The following is an 18,428-nucleotide window of genomic DNA, read 5'->3' on the forward strand; positions in this document are numbered from 1 at the left end:
GTTAAGCTAGATCGATTAGAATGTATAGGTTTGCATATAGAGTCTGAGGTTGCTTAGATTTGTCTGGTTTTCTTTTATAGATCATCATGCCCCCTAGACGTGAACTTATAACCTTCACTAGGTCGGCTGGGAGGGGAAGAGGTCGTCCTAGGCAAAGTCGGCTAGATCCTATAGGAGAGGAATCGACTGTTCTCCCTTTCGGGAAGCGCCTACTACTGAACAGACCGACGTTCCTCCACCTCCTCCGCCACCTATTGGCATTCCTGCCATGCCTCCCGAGGCAATTCAGGGGATGGCAGCTTTCTTTGCTGCTATGGCTGGTCAAGTTCCACCGATAGTGCCACCAGTTACTCCTTCAGTACCCCTAGTACAAGATGTGTCTATCTCTAAGAAACTGAAGGAGGCTAGGCAGCTTGGCTGCGTATCTTTCACGGGTGAGTTAGATGCGACTGTGGCCAAGGACTGGATTAACCAGGTGTCGGAGACTTTCTCTGACATGAGATTGGATGACGATATGAAACTGATGGTGACCACACGGTTATTGGAGAAAAGAGCTTGTACATGGTGGAATTTTGTAAAGTCCCGCTCCACCGCTCCACTAACTTGGGTAGATTTTCTGAGGGAATTTAACAACTAGTATTTCACCTATTTTCACCAGAAAGAAAAGAGAATAGACTCTTTCTGAGCTTGAAACAAGAAAATTTGTCGGTAGAGGAATACGAAGCTCGTTTTAACGAGCGGATGTTATACGTGCCTGATTTGGTCAAATCGGAGCAGGATCAGGCAAGCTATTTTGAAGAAGGGCTCCGTAATGAGATCAAGGAACGGATGACGGTAATCGGTAGGGAGCCCCATAAGGAAGTAGTACAGATGGCTCTAAGGGCCGAGAAGCTCACGAACAAAAATAGGAGAATGCAAGCTGAGTTGGCAAAGAGGAGAAATCCGAGTGTGTTCTCTAGTCAGCCACTAAAAAGGGGCAAAGATTCATCTGTTTCAAGAAGCACTACTTCTGCCCCAGTAACATCTTCTCGACCTTCATTTTCACAGACACAGCAGAGACCTTTGAAATTTAGTAAGTCTGTGACGACTACTTCTGGGAAAAGTTTAAGAGATTTTGATAAATGCTGAAATTGTCGAAAATATGGTGTCAGACCGTGTAAGGAGCCCGTACGATGTTATCGATGTGGTCAGTCGGGTCACATCAAGTAATTGCCCACAGTACGGATAGGCTACTGTAGCTGCTCCACCTCCAACAACTTATATAGATATACAGAGGAAAGATTCCTCTAGAGTACACCCGAGGCAGGGAGTAGCTGCACAGTCTAATGTGGAAAGTAACACCCCTACATATTCGCCAACTAGACCACAGACTCGTTCTTCAACAAAGGTTTTTGCTGTAATGGAAGATGAAGCACGAGTCCAACCTGGAGAAAAGTGAGTGAAATAATATATGAAAGTAGGAGATAGTGATAAGATATGTAAATATCAAATAATGAGAGTGTAAGTAAGGGTTTCAAGAATAATTTAGCAAATGACTTTATATGGAAAATTGCAATGGAAGTTTCTTAATATATATATTGTGGAAATTGGAAAAGAAATGCTTGGGGTATATATAATTCAAATAAGTCCAAGTTTTAGGCAACAACTCAATATTGGAATGAAGTGAGGATATAAGATATGTTAAATACTTGAAAGATAATTGGAAAAAAAAAGGGTGACTCTTAGGAATTATGGTACTGCACAAGATGCAATAGCCAAGTAAAGGTAAATATGAAGTATGTGAAATGATTGGAGACAATACCCCTGTATTTTCTTTGAGTTCGATGAGTGAAATTTTGAGGACAAAATTTTATTTTAAGGGGGATAGTGTTGTCAAACCCTATTTTATAAAATAATTACGATGTCATTTACATGCTCAATAGAATGTTTGCATATTTAGGAAGTTCGAGGAATCGTTAAAAGACGATATTGCCCTTAATGGTATTATTAAGTCGATTAAGCCTCGAACTAGTTCAAATAAGAATTTTAAAGTGAAATTAAGAGTTTCACAATTCAGAGATAACTCAAAATGGTAATACGAAGTTCGAGGATCAATTTGGAGTCAAATCAGAATTTTCACTATCTAGAGGTAAAATGGTCATTTTGCAATTTGAGGACAAAATGGGAATTTTTAGAAAAGATTTTCTTAGCCCCATTTGACATGTTTGAGTATGACATGAGTATTGAAGTACAATTGGAAGATTTAGTACTGAAAAATATGAGTTTTCAGAATTTTTAGAGTATAAGGGGAAAATGGAAATTTTACCACCCGGAATCAAAAATTTAATTTTTGAAAGGATTTTGATCAAATTTAATTATTTGGAGTGTGACATGAGTATAAGGAGTGAAAATTATGCATTATGGCAAATTTTCAATTTTTGAGGTAAAAATGTAATTTTTAAAAAGTTCGGGGGCAAAAGTGTAATTTTAAAAAATTTACTCCACCAAAACTTTGGGAAAATCTGAAAATTTCACTTAAGACTTGGATAAGTCAAAGGGAATGCTTGGTGGAAAAAGTAGGACAAGTGGATGGCTAGAAAAAAAAATGAATTAATAAAATATTCAAAATATGAATAAAATAATATTATTTCCTTAAACTAATAAAAAAGCATAAAAAAAAATCAGCCCATAACCCATTCTTCTTCTTCAACATTCGGCCAAGCAAGAAACAAGAGAGAGAAAGGAGAAAATAAAACCCTAGCCAAGAAATTTAAAGGGAAAATAGGTAGAAATTCAAAAATCAAGTGAAAAAAAGGTAACATTTCTTAAATTTGTCTTGTGCTTTACCTTTTCCATGCATTTCCCATCATTTTCCATGGTTGAATCATGTGATTTGAGGATGATTTCAATTCTGGTCATATGAGTTTAGAGAGAGAAAGTTGTTAGATAAATTTGATTTTGAGCTATGTTAGTGTTTAGTGTTAGTTTAGCATGTTTATGAGTAAAACAACAAGAAAAATATTTATTTTCTCCATGAATTTCTCTAGGCCGAATTTAGCCAATGGTATGTGAGGATGAGGTTGACTTTATTTTAAGAGAATTGGGTGAAAAAATGATGAATTATGAGGTTGGAAATTAAATGGGAATTTTCGGTGCAATAAATTGAAATTTTTACCCACTATGGGTAAAAGCGTAATTTATAATCCGGACTGATAAATTGGACCAAATTCACAGTCATTGAGGTATTGTGGATATAATTGGATAATTGAAATTGAAATGGATGGAATTCGAGTTGAATTGAGGATTTTAAGAATTTACACCGTGTATAGACGAGTTAGGTCGGACACCGCAATTAAGCGATTGTCCAGACATTTCAAACCCTATCTAGTGCATACGCATGGATAAAAGCCTGAAATAATTTATGATAAAATGACACAATTTATTGAATTTTGTGTCATGGATTATGGATAGGTGGTGAGTCAATTGTTTCAGGTAAGAGACTACACCCGAGGGCGGAGGATAAGAGTATTTCTACTCCTAATACTATGAGTAAACTTATTATCATTTAATTTATCTAAGGTAGTTTTTATGAAATTTTATAAATTTTATGAAAAATGGATTTAAAAAGGATAAAATTTGTGTTTTATAAATAAATGTGTTTTTATAAAATGGTTTTATAAATTGTTTTAAATTAATGATGAATGTTATTTTTTTAAATAGAGTACATGGAGATTGTGGTTGTTAAGTATGAATTGTATTTTTAATTCAAATGGCTTATGATAGTGTGAGCATGCTTTGCTGGTTTATTGTATTGAAATTACATAAATTATGGTTTGCCGTGCAAATTAGTTATTATAAAAAAATTACCTTGTTATACTGTTAAACTATTTTATGATTATGGTGGGGCTGACCTACACTGCAGTGGCGGGTTTCCGTGGACCATCCTATTGGAGAGGCTCGGTAAACTCGGCTAATTTATTTTACCTCTGTGGAAGAGGCGCGTAAGGTAACTCTTGTGGAGGGGTTTGAGTCCACTTCACGCTTTACCACCACGTGAAAGTGAGATTCAGCCAACGCCAAGGTACGGCTGCTTTATATGAATAAGTCATTTTAATAGCCTTGGCGGACTCGAGTGGATGCTTTGATGACGATCAAGTATCCCCGAGGATGAGTTTTGGCATGAGCCAAATTTTATGAGAAACATAAGCCTTGAAAATCATTTTAATTGAATTATAATTGTTTTCATGGGATGGAATAAATTTCTAAGTTATGAAATGCATATTGGGATGGGATATTTTATTGTCTCCATTTACTCAGCTTTAGATACTTTAGATGGTATCTATTTACTCACTAGGATTACGTAATCATAATCTCACCCCTCTTCCTATCCATTTTTCAAGCTCAGGACAGTTTGTAGATAGTCGAGTAGGACGAGAACTAAACTTGAAACTGCATTATAGAAAGTAAGAGTTTACGGTCTTACATCCTCTTGGTCAATTGGGGCCCTGTGTCATTGCAGATCAAATCTTATATTTTGGTTATTTGTATTTCTATTCATACAATTTTTACTTTACTTTCATGTGCGAAAAAATTATTTACGAATATTTCTATAGAAATTAATTTTATGAAAAAATATAATATTTTATTTATTATTTTTGAATAGTACTAATTGTCAACAATTTGCTTTTAAATGAACGTTTTAGATATCAAAACTTATTTCTAAGTATGAAATATGCGTTTTCGACCTAATTATTACATTTTTAACCTATCTCGAAATTTTTGACGAAAATGACAAAAATGCCCATGTGAGGTAGAAATTAAAATTTTATTGTTTTTGGACGAAAAAAATGATCTGTATTGTTTTAAAACATGATTTTTGTAACAGTAAATCACAGGGTAGGTGAGGAACTGACACGAGAGCCTTGCGAGGTCTCGATAGGGTACTCGGAAGATGAGTGCCTATTGGGACATCGCAGCTGTTGTCACGGACTAAAACGTGGTTCCGGGTCGTGACACTACCGATTATCCCGAACTTGAAATGTGGGGAATTGAGGGTGGTGAGATTATAAAATCTCAGTGAGTAAATAGACACCATCTAAACTATCTAAAGGCGAGTAAATGGAAACAATTAAAAATAATTAACTTTAGCAAAATTTTCACATCACGAATATTCATTTCAACCAAATAATCAATATGGCTCGTGAATTACTCAAAACTTGGCTCATGCCAAATCCTGTACTCGAGGACACCTGGACCAGGGGTATCCAACCGAGTCCACCAAGGCTGTTAAAAATTCATATTTCGCATAAATCATATTTTTATTTTGAAACATAGCCGTTCCTTGACGTTGGCTGAGTCTCACTCTCATGCAGTGGTCCACGTGAAGTGCACTCAAAAAGCCCACCTCAGGAGATACCCTACGCGCCTCTACGACCGAAGTGAGAATATAAAGGAGTTTACCGTGCCCCTCTAATAGGCTGGCCCACAGAACCCCCCACCACTGTAGTAGCTAATCTTTTATCTACCACCTGATTTATAAAATTTTTTTCTGCATGACATGGCAATTTATCGCAACCTAGCCTCTCAAGGCTAAATACACAGTACAAATAATTCTAACACCAAAATCAGTTTAGCCATTCATGCTCATTTATTGTCATAAGCCATTCAATTTAAAACCATAAATTTACAACACAAGCAGACAGTCTCCAATTACTCTATTTTCAAAACCAGTATTTGATTTTTCAGAAAATTTATAAAATCATTTTATAAAATCACAATTTCTCTTAAAACATAGCAATTTACCATTTAAACCCATTTTTCATAAAATCACACAATTGTATAAAACTACTCTAGATAATTAAGACGATAATAAGTTTACTCATAGTTTCCGAAAACTAAATTCGAGTACTCTAACATTACTCCTCGAGTGCGATTTCTTTGCTCTTGCCAGAGGATTCGCCACCTTGACAAATTGCACAATTAAGAGGTTTACTACTTTGGTACTAAACCAAAATAAACTAATTTATACTACTAATGCATGATATGAAGTGCAAAATATCTAAATTTTGCCTAAACGAGATGTTAGCCTATTTCGATCTTTTACTCGATAAATCAAAATGCGCGTCCGTTTAAACTCCAAATTAATTTTTTTCAGTTTCTATACCTCAATTGCACCCAAATTGACTTAATGTTCCTCAGTGTGGTGCAAATTATCAGTCCCGATAGCAAATTACGAAAATACCCCTAGTGGGTAAAAATTCGTATTTTTGCTCCGAAAATTCCCATTATTTTTCTAGGCTCATAATTCATCATTATTCATCATAATTCCTCAAATAAACATCAAGATCAGCAGCCAATATTTCCCTAGAAAATTTGGCCAATAATGGTAATGAAGGAAAATGAATTCTTTTCTTGTTGTTTTATTTCTAAATATGCTAAACTAACTTAAAACACTAATATAACTAAAAATCAAATTAATCTAACTTCATTCTCTCTCCATACCCATTTGGGCAGCCATGAATTCACCATGAAAACATGAAATCTAACCATGGAAAATAAGGAGAAATGCATGGCAAAGGTAGATCACAAGTCAAAATCAAGAAATTTTACCTTTGATTGCTTGATTCCTTGAAATCCACCAATTTTCCTTTAATTTTCCTACCTAGGTTTCTTGTTTTTTCCTTTCCTCCTTTTGTTCTTCCTTTTTCTTTGTTTGGCCGGCCATGTGAAAGAAAATTGGCTGATTTTTATGTTTATTTTAAAGTTAAATAATTAATGAATATAAACTTGACACATGTCAACTTATTATTGGTCCATGTGTCATTTCTTAACTATTAAGCTTTCTCTCTCCACCACACATTATTCAAGCGTCAAAAATGATGATGGGTGAAGACCTTGTGCTGGAAAAATGCTCTGGGGGTGCAAAATTACCGTTTTGCCCTCGGGGTGGTAAAATTACATTTTTGCCCCAAAAACTGAAAAATTACCCATAGACATATTTTTCATCCCTTATACTCATACCATTCTCCAATTTGTCAAATGTGATCTAAATTCTCTCAAAATCTCAAATTTTGTCCGCAGGTGGAAAAATTACGATTTTGCCCATACACTCTAGAAATCACCGAAATTAAATTTTTTCACTACCAAACCCTTAAATTATACTTCAATACTCAAATCATACTCCAATAAGTTAAATGGGGCCAAAAAAATCTTTTCTCAAAATTCTCATTTTGTCCCCAAGTGGAAAATGACCATTTTGCCCTTAGATAATGAAAATTTCAGTTTGACTCCAAATTGATCCTCGAACTCCGAATTACCATTTTGAGTCATCCCTAAACTATGAAACTCTTAATTTCACGTCAAAATTCCTATTTGAACTAGTTCGAGGCTTAATCGACTTAATGGTACCATTAGGGGCAATATCGTCTTTTAACGATTTCTCGAACTTCCTAAACATGCAAACATTCTATTGAGCATGTAAATGACGTCGTAATTATTTTATAGAACAGGGTTTGACAGGAAATCTAATGCGTGGTAAAAATTTATGTTATCATAATTGGTGAATATTATTGATGATAAATCGTATTGATGTTTAATGAAATTATGTGGAGTAATAAAGGTGATACAAATGAAAGGAAAATATTGGTAAGGTAAAAATATTTAGAAGGCTTGTCGAGTCGTGTGAGTTAGCCTACATGACTTATGCCCCGGTAACAGTCATAAAATAAGGGTGTTACACTTTTTTTTTGTGATTACAGGAAATGAAACAAATAAAATAACCTAAAAGTTAATTATCCAAATTAGAAGATTTTGGATAATATCTTTTTGTCCAAATCCATTTCATCCCAATAGTAACGTTAACGTTGAATAATTTTTCAATACATCTTCATTTTCATGTCAAATTCTTTTTTGATTTTAAACTTTATCTCTATTGTGAAGGTGTTTAACTTTAAGAGTTTATGTACTGGTGAAATACAAATATAGAGAACAAATTACAGATTATGTTTAAAAAGTGTTATTATTACATGCCATGTTCAAAAAATATTATTACAGTTGAAAAAATAGTTATTATACGTTTTAACTCCAAGAGTTTATGTTACAGTAAAATACAAAAGGACAAGTTATCTACCATGTTTAATAAATATTGTTGTTACAAGCAATGTTCAAAAAATTTTGCTACTTTACAGATTTCATTTCACTTATAACTTCGACCCATCAAGTTTTGGGTTTTGTAAATGAAAACCAGTTGTTGATTTTTGAAGAAAATTTAACAGAAAAATAAGAACTCTGTAAATTTTCAGAAAAAGAAGAAGATGAACAGAGCAAAGGATTAACAACTTTGGAAGAAAAAACTCTCTCACCTTCATTTAGAGTTTTATATATATATATATAAACTTTTAGAAAAAGAAGAAGATGAACAAAGCAAGAGATTAACAACTTTGGAAGAAAAAACTCTCACCTTCATTCAGAGTTTTTTAGATATATATATATATATATATATATATATATATATAACTACAAAATATAAAAAACTACTAATTTGTAAATGTATCTACAACAACTAACTATACTAGAAAAGAAAGACAAAACAACACTAGAATCCTAAGCAGATGTTACACACCAATGCTTCAGCATCAGATGTTATACACCAAGGTCAAAGCTTCAACACCTGATGTTATACGCCAAAGTTAAAGCTTTAGCACCAGATATTACATGCCATAGTTTCCTTCTTCCTACTGATGTTACACGTCAAGGCATGAATCACTTTGTTACATGTCAAGGCATGTTCTATTAGACTTGAATCACTAAAAAACTTAACATCAATAAACTCAAAAACTTGTTGTTACTCACCATGCCATACTTTTTGGTCTGTATATCAACGATGATATGGCAAGATGGAAAGAGATAAACAAAGAGTGGGTTTTGTGATATAAACCAATAAACTCAAAAATATGTTGTTACATTCCATATCATGCTTTTTTATCTACAAATCGATGATGATATGCCAAATGATAGATAGAGATATGATGATGGTAGTAAAATTAGAGAGAGTTAGCTAGCAAGAGAGCAAATTGGGGAGCACAATAGAATGGGGAACACAACAGAAGAATGGTGGGAGAGAAAAATTGGGAGTATTTAATTTGTCTGAAATGATTTTAAGGGTTTTTTTGTCATTTCATGACTAAAATTGGGTAAAAATAGTTAATTTTATATTGATGACTATTTTTAAAATGGGTTTGTGAAGATGACCATTTCTCATAATTTTCTCAATATTAAATTACATGAGAATTGATTGAGAAGTTGGCAACTCCAACTTTAAAAGTGAGATTGCTTGTTCATTAGGGTATTGAGATGGACCACGACAACAACTCCTTCAGCTTCAGCCAGTTAAAAGAAAAATTTATTAAATAAAATATATTTTTTTTATAGAAACCTAAGTTATAGGAGAATAGGATGTGCCATATCAAAATCAATCAACTCCAACTTTAAAAGTGAAATTGCTTGTTCATTAGGGTATTGAGATGGACCACGACAACAACTCCTTCAGCTTCAGCCAGTTAAAAAAAATTTATTAAATAAAATATATTTTGTTATAGAAACCTAAGTTATAGGAGAATAGGATGTGCCATATCAAAATTAATATCGTTAACTCATGAATTTATCACGTAGGAGGGTTGAGGTGTATCTAATTATAGCGTTTCAACGAGCCACAAATGTTTATATCATGCAGAACATCTTCTCTCCAGGTAGAAACTAAGACAAGTTTCTCTCTTCTTATATCATTCCCACTTGAGAGAGAGAGAGAGGAAAAAACAAAGCTTAGAAAAGGAAGAATCATTTCCCATAACTGGTGGAGATGGCCCCAACAGTTATGCAAAGAATTCCAAACCTCAGGTACTTCTTTATTTACCCTATATATCCTTATTTGTTGTAAATGCTTACTTGGCCACCTCTTATAAGTTTTACAAACTTTTCATTTGATCTTTAACTACTTTATTTATTTTTCTATATATAAATTTTTTGAGCACATTTCTAATTACCCATTACATAAATATACACTATGAAAAATTCAATAAGCAATTTTTATTAGTTTTAATTTTGGAAATGGTGGAAATGAAATCTTAATTTCTTTTGGTTTTTGGCGTACGTGATTGTTCTTTACTTTGGCTATATAGAACAAAATTAAATATTATAAAACACTAATTTCTATGCAAATAAGTTTTAATTCAATTTATTTATTTTAAAAATATAAGCATAAAAGTGAAATGAAGATAATAAATTTTAATATAAAATATACCAAAATATTTTTTTATTTAATAAAAAATTTAAAAATTTTGGTATAAAGTATAAATTTTCTTTTTTAAATTTCATGAAAGTGAAATAAAAATAATAAAAATAGGACAAAAAGAGTATTATTATCAGTTTTGAAACTTGTATTCTTTTAAATATGTATATCTGTGTTCAGTGAATGTTTTTTTTAATTCAAATTAGTAAATGAAAAACAAAGAGAATTATAATTGTCTGAAATTGTACCAGAGACAATCTTATTTTCTTTAGCTCCTCAGGTTTGGAGTCGATTGCATTGTTTTTAGCAACAGTGTTGAATCAGACTGGTTGAACCAGTAGTTTACCTGGTATGATTAGAGGGCTCAAACTGCCAAAACTTCAGTTTTTATCTTCAAAGTTTCTTGTCTTACCTTGATTGTTAATTAAAAACTCTAATCATTAGTAACATGTCTTTTTTTTCTATTAATGTTAAAATTCTATTTTTTTTTAAAAAAAAAGAGGTTGGATTGAACTGGCTAAATCAATTGAATTGAGAATTAATGGCACCATTGGTGTAATTCTTGATCTGAGTTTTTAAACATTGGTGAGAAATATTTGGCCTATAATTAGAAAACATGTATGATGTGACTTTTCTTTATTGCGCAACTCCTTTGATATACATTATTATAAGATATTCTCTTCTCATATCTAGTATATCTCCTTTTAATTTGTAATATCTGAAATCGAATTTTTTAAGTTGATTTTTTTTTATTAAAATGTCTTTCGAGAGGTTAAACATGTGATATGATATTGTCAAAATGGATTATTTTGGGAACCTAGCTAACCCGTTTCAATTTTTTTTTCTTTTCATATTCTTCTTAAATTTAGAAAGAAGCAGCAGATAAGGCGAAATCAGTTTTGGTTGAAGCAATTATTGAAAAGCTTGAAGTAGAAGATACACCTTCCATTGCAAGCACATTTCGAATTGCCGATTTAGGCTGTTCAACGGGACCTAACACATTCTTTTCTGTGAATACAATTATAGAAGCTGTAACCGACAAGTGCAAAACCAAAGGGCATACTAGCCTGCCTGACTTCCAAGTACACTTCAATGATCATGTTTCCAATGATTTCAACATGCTCTTTAAAAGTCTTCCTCCAGGCCGTCAGTACTTTGTATCGGGAGTTCCAGGTTCCTTTCATAGCAGATTGTTTCCAAAAGCAAGTCTCCATTTTGTCTACTCTGCCTATGCTCTTCAATGGCTTTCAAGGGTACCGCAGGAGTTAAGTGACATCAATTCACCTGCATATAATCGTGGGAGGATCTTTTATTCAAATTCACCAAACGAAGTTGGCAAGGCTTATACAGCTCAGTATGCAATGGACATGGAGCGTTTCTTAGCTGCTCGAGCAAAAGAGATGGTCCCTGGAGGATTAATGGCCCTTCTGATTCCAGGACGCCCAGATGGGACACTTCCAGCAGAATCATCAATTGGCCCCATCTTCCAGCCCCTGGAATCTTGCCTCGTGGACATGGCAAATGAGGTAATTAGTACAAGCACAATATTGAAACATCATGAAGATAGATCAAATTTTCATTCCGCAACTGCGTGAGAAATGCTATAAAGCAATATATATATATATATATATTAAAAGATAAAAATCGGTATCTTAATAGATATTAAAATAACCAATAATTAAAATATGTACATCCATTATAACATAATTGGTCTAAAGAGAAGTAAAATCATTCATTTTGTTATTTATAAAAATTAAATATTTTATATATAATCTTTCAAAAATATTATTTGTTTTGTTTTCAAATGTTTTTTTTTGTTTTTTCCTCTAAATTACAAAAAAGTAAATAGCAAAAACGCAAACCCAACTTATAGTACTTTCTAGAATAAGCAAATATTTACACTTTTTTACAGTGGAGTTAGAGTGATCCATTTTTGTAATGCGCTATTAAAAATGCTTTTAGCAACATTTTTTGGACACTTTTATTAATATTTTTTTATAAATTTAGGACTATACTATACAAATTTCTAGCAATATTGTGAATAATAAATATAGTTATAGACATCGTATAAAATAGTAATCATTACATTTCTATTATTATTGAATATGAGAAAAATACAGTAAAAAATTTATATAATTACACTTTTTAAGTTTTCGTTACATAAAAAACATATGTTAGTTCAAAGAAATGTAATTAAAGTATAAATTTATTGTAGTAACTCAAAAAATGGATTATACATCATCCTCAAACGCAAGCACTGATGAGAAATCTGCTCTCTGCTTGCTTCATCTATTTCACTTCTATGCATGATTGATTTAATTCAAGCTGCTCCTTTGGGCCATATTCATACATCCTTTGCCTTGTTGTTTTTTTTCTCGTTTCTGGTTTTTCTTTTGTTGCAACTTTGCTAAGACAAGCACACGATATTAGAGATGTACTGTACTTCTGTGATTTATAATATAGGCTTCTTTTGCTTATACTTTTCTGCAATTTACTTGTTATACATTTGCTATTTGCTTTTTTAACAAATAATTAGATTAATAGTCATATAAATATGGGTAAAGAATTTTTTTTAACATATGATCTCGAGCTTATATAATGAGAGATAATTCTCTCCTGTATAACTTATTACTCTCACTGCTTTCTTCTCAGGTTTCATTTCATGTTCTTAATCTTTAAGATATCTCGAACCACATAGAGAGCTATAAGTGTTACATCTCAGGTTTATCTTTCTGTAGACACATAAATTAAAAAAATAAAAAATAAAAATAAATATAAATTAAATAAAATAAAATAAATAAATAAAATAAAAAAATAATAATAAAAAATCGGGATGGCTGGGCGTACCCCCTTCGCCGTCCCATCCCCCACCCACTACGCGGGATGGGGGTTCTGGCCACCAACTCCAGGGGTGCTAGAACCCCCCTCGCCGAGTTGTCCAAAAAATTGGACAACCCGGCTCTTTAAAACCCTGCAAAAAAAAAGAGAGAAAAGACAGCAGTTAGCCACAAGGAGAAAAAAAGAAAAAAAAAACAACAACAAAAAAAGAAAGAGGGGTGAGATTTGAGAAGAGAAAGCGGTAGAGAGAGAAAAAGAAAGAACGGCCGGCGGAGAGAAGAAAGGAGAGAGCTTGACGCCGGCAACGGAAGGCGAAGTGATTTGCCGGCTAGGAGAGAGAAATTCGAGAGGAGAGGGGAGGACGCCGGCGCCGGAAGAGAGAGAAGAGATTTTTTTAGAGAGAAGGGAGAGGGCGCCGCTGCTAGAGAGAGAAAGTGAGGAATGAAAGTGAAGAGAGAAAGAGAGAAAAGGGGATTACATACCTAGGGTTCGTGGGTAAAACGGCGTCGTTTCAGAGAGGCAAGCAGAAGCTGGAAGGACCAGGCAAAACGGCGTCGTTTTGAGCGGCTTCGCAGGCATCAAAACGGTGCGTTTTGGATTTTACCTTGCGGGCTTCCAGAAATAGGCCGGGGTGTTGGATTTGGGCTCCCACGGGCCGCCGAGTTGGGCCAATCGCAGCCCAACAAGGTATAACCCTTTTTGTTTTGTTTTGCTTGGGTCTAGCCCATTTTAATTTAAATGCATTTATCATTTTTTTTTAGGAATAAATATTTATATAATATGGGCACTTATATTTAATATTAAAAATCAAAAAATAAAATAAAAAATAATGATAGTAATAAAAAATTAATGGTAAAAATGCATAATCTAAAAGGACATATCAAATAAGTAAATAAATAAAAATTCATAAAAATGAAAATGAAAATATAGATGTAAATAATAACAATGACAAATAATAAAAAATATTAATATTATGAATATATTTGGAGGTTTAAAAAAATAATAATAATAATAGTAATTCATGATGCAAATATATATATATATATATTATATTATATTAAGATAAAAAAATTAAAAAATATAAAATATAAAAATTAAAAAATAATAATAAAAAAATATGATAATAATAAAATGAAGAATAAATAATATAATTGGAACAAATATTTGAGTATTACCACCAAAAAGGAGGTAAAGAGTTGCCTCTTTCCGGTGGATATTTTCGGGTGCGAAGTTAGAGACAGATTTTCACCGAAGCGTCGGGATAAATCTGAACTCTAGATTTCAAAACCCATTAAGTCAAATAGTCATTGTTAGAAAACAATATATGTAGAAAAAATTTGTTAATTCAAATAAATATTACTAAATAAAGTTAATCTAATCGTTTAAAAAATTAATTAATTATTTAGGCAAGCTTTGTAATCAAGTAGAAATTGACCAACAACAAACATTGATTTAGAAAGAAGACCAAAAAATAAAGTATATATATAAATAAAAAATAATAATAATAAAATAACAAATAATCAAAATTTTTAGATCATCAATAAACGCGTGCATACCATCATTTTATTCTGTCATTGCACGCCACTCTTATTTTGCATATGGCGTGGGAATCCCGATGATGGGATTTCCCCGAGGAGCTCGTAGAGACGAGTTCTTCCGGGGATATCTCTAGGTGAGGAGAATTTCGAGACTTCACCAAAGCGTTGGGATGGTCTTCGAATAATTTTCCAATAAAAGATTACCGACTCCATCATTTAAAATAAACAAGTCACGACATCATTCTACGCTTGCATCATATGCATACGTAAGACCAAGTGAAAAACTCAGTCTGACAATTCAATAAAAAATTTTAATTAATAAAATAGGGATTAAACTAAGAAAAGGCTATATTAAGATAACTTAAGATTAAAATGGTACCGTTCGTAGAACGGGCGTCACGGAGGTGCTAACCCTTCTCCGTGCGTAACCGCACTCCCGAACCCATCTCTAAAAAACGTGGACCAGTTCTTGTTCTTTCGACGGACCTAAAATTAATTTAGGACTTCGTCGATTAAGAATCGGGTTAATAGGTGACCAATCACACCTAGATAAAAAAAGATTGGTGGCGACTCCCACACCCACACATATTTAATTTTTGCCCACGTCTGGCGGACGGGTTCCCGGACCCGCACGTCACGACAGATGGCGACTCCACTGGGAACTTCGAGAGTCAAGCCATTAATTAATCATAAGTTATCTTTAGCCTTGAATAATTTGTTGTTTTCCCTAGCATCAATTTTGCATATTTTCGTTTAATGCATTTATTTATCTTGCTATTATTACTTCACCATTTTAATAATTGCGGGAAATTTAGGATAAGGGGAATGTGAAATTATTGGTCCAAGGTCGGTATATTCCTTCTCACACACTACACATCTTGCATTCATGCATAAGCCTTCCACCCGGGCTTTATCCTTAATTAGGAGGGAGTTAAGTAGCTACGCTCTCGTGAGGTGATAACCTCCGCATGGGCTAGTGAAGACTCCCACTCAAATCGAACCTAGTCCGTTTGAAGCCTGTAATGGGTGAGGACCGGGGTGCCTTACTAGTCTGTGTGGACGACATTGAGGAGAGATTTGGGAACCTTTAGCTCCATTTTCAACCCAAACTCAGCATGTAGAATGCCGAGAGTCGCCTTTGCGTAGGTAGAGCTTCACCCGTGAGAATATACCTTTTGACTAGGTACACATGAAGGAATTTTCATAATCCCCTCGTTCTGAATCCTTCTCCGCGAATAATAAAGGTATCAGGTTACTAATTACTTTCATTCATCTTTTAGAATTTTTTTTTATAGTGCTAACTTGATTTTTTTGTCATATGCATATTTGCATCATAATAGGAAAAGTATTTGTCACCTGACAACCATTAACAGAGTAGATCCAATTGCATACATGGAGTCGTCATGGCCATCCTCCAGTTACGATGGAATTTATCAAGTGACTCAGCATATGGCGAGTACCCAACAAAGTGAAGGAGATTGCTTGTCAAAGGATCACTTCTCATCACTACCTGATAGGGTCCACCTTGATCTCAAACAGAACGACTTCACCGATTTGCTCAACATATGGGATAAGTGGGGGGCTACCACTCGGGCAAATTTCGATAGGAAATATGGTCACATTGCTCGACTCCTTAAGGTCCAGGTAGATGAACAGTTGTTGAAGGCCATTGTGCAATTTTGGGATCCGTCGTATAGATGCTTCGTGTTCAATAAGGTGGATATGGTCCCCACGATCGAAGAATACTCGGCTCTCCTGCAAATCGATCTCGATAATCCGGACAAGATATATTGGAGGGGACAGAAGACCGGACACAAGCGAAAGTTAGCCAAGATGATGGGTATTACTTCGACGGAAGTTGATCAGAACCTAAGGAAAAAAGGGGACAATGAATGTATCCCGTGGAGTTTTCTACGTAGTTATATCATGAAGTAACGGGACACCGAGCAAGGACAGCTTGTGATGGCCTTGGCAATTTATGGGCTAGTGATCTTCCCCAAAGTTTTGGGACATATAGAAGTCGGAATTATAGACTTCTTCGAGCAAGTCGTCAACAAGGCCAATCCTTCGCCTTCTATTCTAGCGGAAACTCTCAGATCACTGAATTACTGTCGAAGAAAAGGTGAGGGACGATTTGTGGGATGCGCACAGCTTCTTTCCATCTGGATAGTGAGTCACTTTGAATGCAAGGTCGATAAGTTCAGAAAGCCATTTCATCCGCAAACCGCCCCTATCAGAGAATTTTGTGAGAGTGAATGGCCAGAAAATAGGACTAAGGAGCAATGGATCTCTAGATTTCGGGAACTCATGAGTGTGGAAGTGACATGGAGAGCTCCGTGGATGCCGCATCACCCGGTCTTGTACAAATGTGGAAACGAACCTTGGGTACCGTTAATGGGGCCATGGGGAGCCATCAGTTACGCCCCAATTATGGTGAGAAGACAATTTGGGTCAGAACAGTTTGTACCGATGACACACCGACTTAATACTTTAGAGTTTGCTTATGGAGAGCCGGGTTTTCTGAAAAGGATCGAGGAAATTGCGCAAGCTTGGAAGAAAACTAGCCGAGTTGATCAAGGGAGGTACACCGATGAAGTGACTACCGGATATCAGATATGGCATGACCAACGAGTTAAGGACATGGTATATCCGAAAGAAGATGCACTACGTGGCCCAGTTGATCCAGAACCACGAGACGCTTTGCTCGAAAGTGAGTTGGCTCGAAAGAAGTCCGAAGTTGAAAATGCCAGTTGGAAGCAACGGTATGAAGACCTCCAAAAAGAGTGTGAGAAAATGAAAAGAGAAGTAAGTGAGCAAAGAAAGAAAGTCCGAAAAATGGAAGGGAAGTATGAAAGCCTGAATGATAAGTTTTCTGCCACAACCAGCGAACTTCAAAGGGAAATACAGGTGAGAGAAAATCGAGGCAATGAACTTCAAAAGCACAATGATGGGTTAAGAAGACAAGTGCGATTCCAACAAGAGTCCATCGAATTACTAAGACAGGAGTATGAAGAGCTCGAAGGGGTCATGACGACTTATCAACAGGAATATGAGCGCCTCAAGCAACAGAGCACCAGAATCCAAGAATGGGGTGAATCGTACAGACAAGCTTATACAGAGAAGTACAACCAGATGGATTACTTGGTTTGGCAAATGAGGGAGGTGGCTTACAAGGCGAGAAGCATGGCTTAGAAGACGGACATATTAAGAAGCCAGATCTTTCCAGTTGGAAAATAAGAGCAACAGTTGATCAAGTATTTAGATGAGGTGTATAGCCATTATAATAAGATTGGCGAATATTTCTAGATGGCCTTTGAGTTGTAATCTAAGACAAATATCTTATGCAATGGATGACTTTTGTTTTTGGGTGTCATGTGATGAATACTTTTAGTACATAATCATTCATACATGCATAAATCATCATTTCATGGCAATAAGTATTTTCATTTAAAAATAAAGATAATGGGTTCACTCATGCATCAAATACGCATCTAATTCATGTTTATGATCAATAATAAGGTTCCAAAATAGCTCGACCACCTAAGCCAAGTGATCAACGTGTTCATAATACGCGTCAACGAGCAAGGATCATGGAAGAAGAACAAAGAGAGCGAATGGACAGAATGGAAAGAGCTCAAGAAGAAATGAGAGAACAGTTAGCAAAGATGATGGAATTGATGATGAGTCTCAGTAAAGGAAAAAGAGCGATCGAAGAGCCAGCTCCGTCAGAAAACCCACCAGCACAAGATAGTGGAAACCAAAGGGAAGATCCACCCTATCCCCCAGGG

The 18,428-nt window shown here is 34.6% G+C and overlaps 2 protein-coding genes across 4 annotated transcripts; both read left to right on the top strand.

Moving 5' to 3' along the window:
• The first annotated feature begins 741 nt into the window (after positions 1-741).
• Positions 742-12,881, top strand: LOC18604274 (loganic acid O-methyltransferase-like). The gene is made up of 4 exons (XM_088804365.1): positions 742-1,072; positions 1,152-1,186; positions 9,730-9,873; positions 11,134-12,881. Exons 1-4 carry the CDS (start codon positions 742-744, stop codon positions 11,857-11,859), a joined length of 1,236 nt encoding a protein of 411 aa, XP_088660491.1. The 3' UTR covers positions 11,860-12,881.
• LOC18596011 (uncharacterized) lies at positions 11,659-18,002 on the top strand. 3 transcript variants are annotated; one of them, XM_088805036.1, is made up of 3 exons: positions 11,679-11,790; positions 12,917-13,789; positions 15,981-18,002. In XM_088805036.1, the coding sequence occupies exon 3, from the start codon at positions 16,603-16,605 to the stop codon at positions 17,830-17,832; it is 1,230 nt and encodes a 409-aa protein (XP_088661162.1). In that variant the 5' UTR covers positions 11,679-11,790; positions 12,917-13,789; positions 15,981-16,602; the 3' UTR covers positions 17,833-18,002. The 3 variants fall into 3 exon arrangements, with proteins under 3 accessions (XP_088661163.1, XP_088661162.1, XP_088661164.1); XM_088805037.1 differs by lacking the exon at positions 12,917-13,789 and having other exon boundaries at positions 11,659-11,790; XM_088805038.1 differs by lacking the exons at positions 11,679-11,790; positions 12,917-13,789 and adding an exon at positions 14,725-15,884.
• The last annotated feature ends 426 nt before the right edge of the window (positions 18,003-18,428 follow it).

Source organism: Theobroma cacao, chromosome 3, assembly GCF_053813885.1.
Source record: "Theobroma cacao isolate CCN51 chromosome 3, ASM5381388v1, whole genome shotgun sequence".
Lineage (NCBI taxonomy): Eukaryota > Viridiplantae > Streptophyta > Magnoliopsida > Malvales > Malvaceae > Theobroma > Theobroma cacao.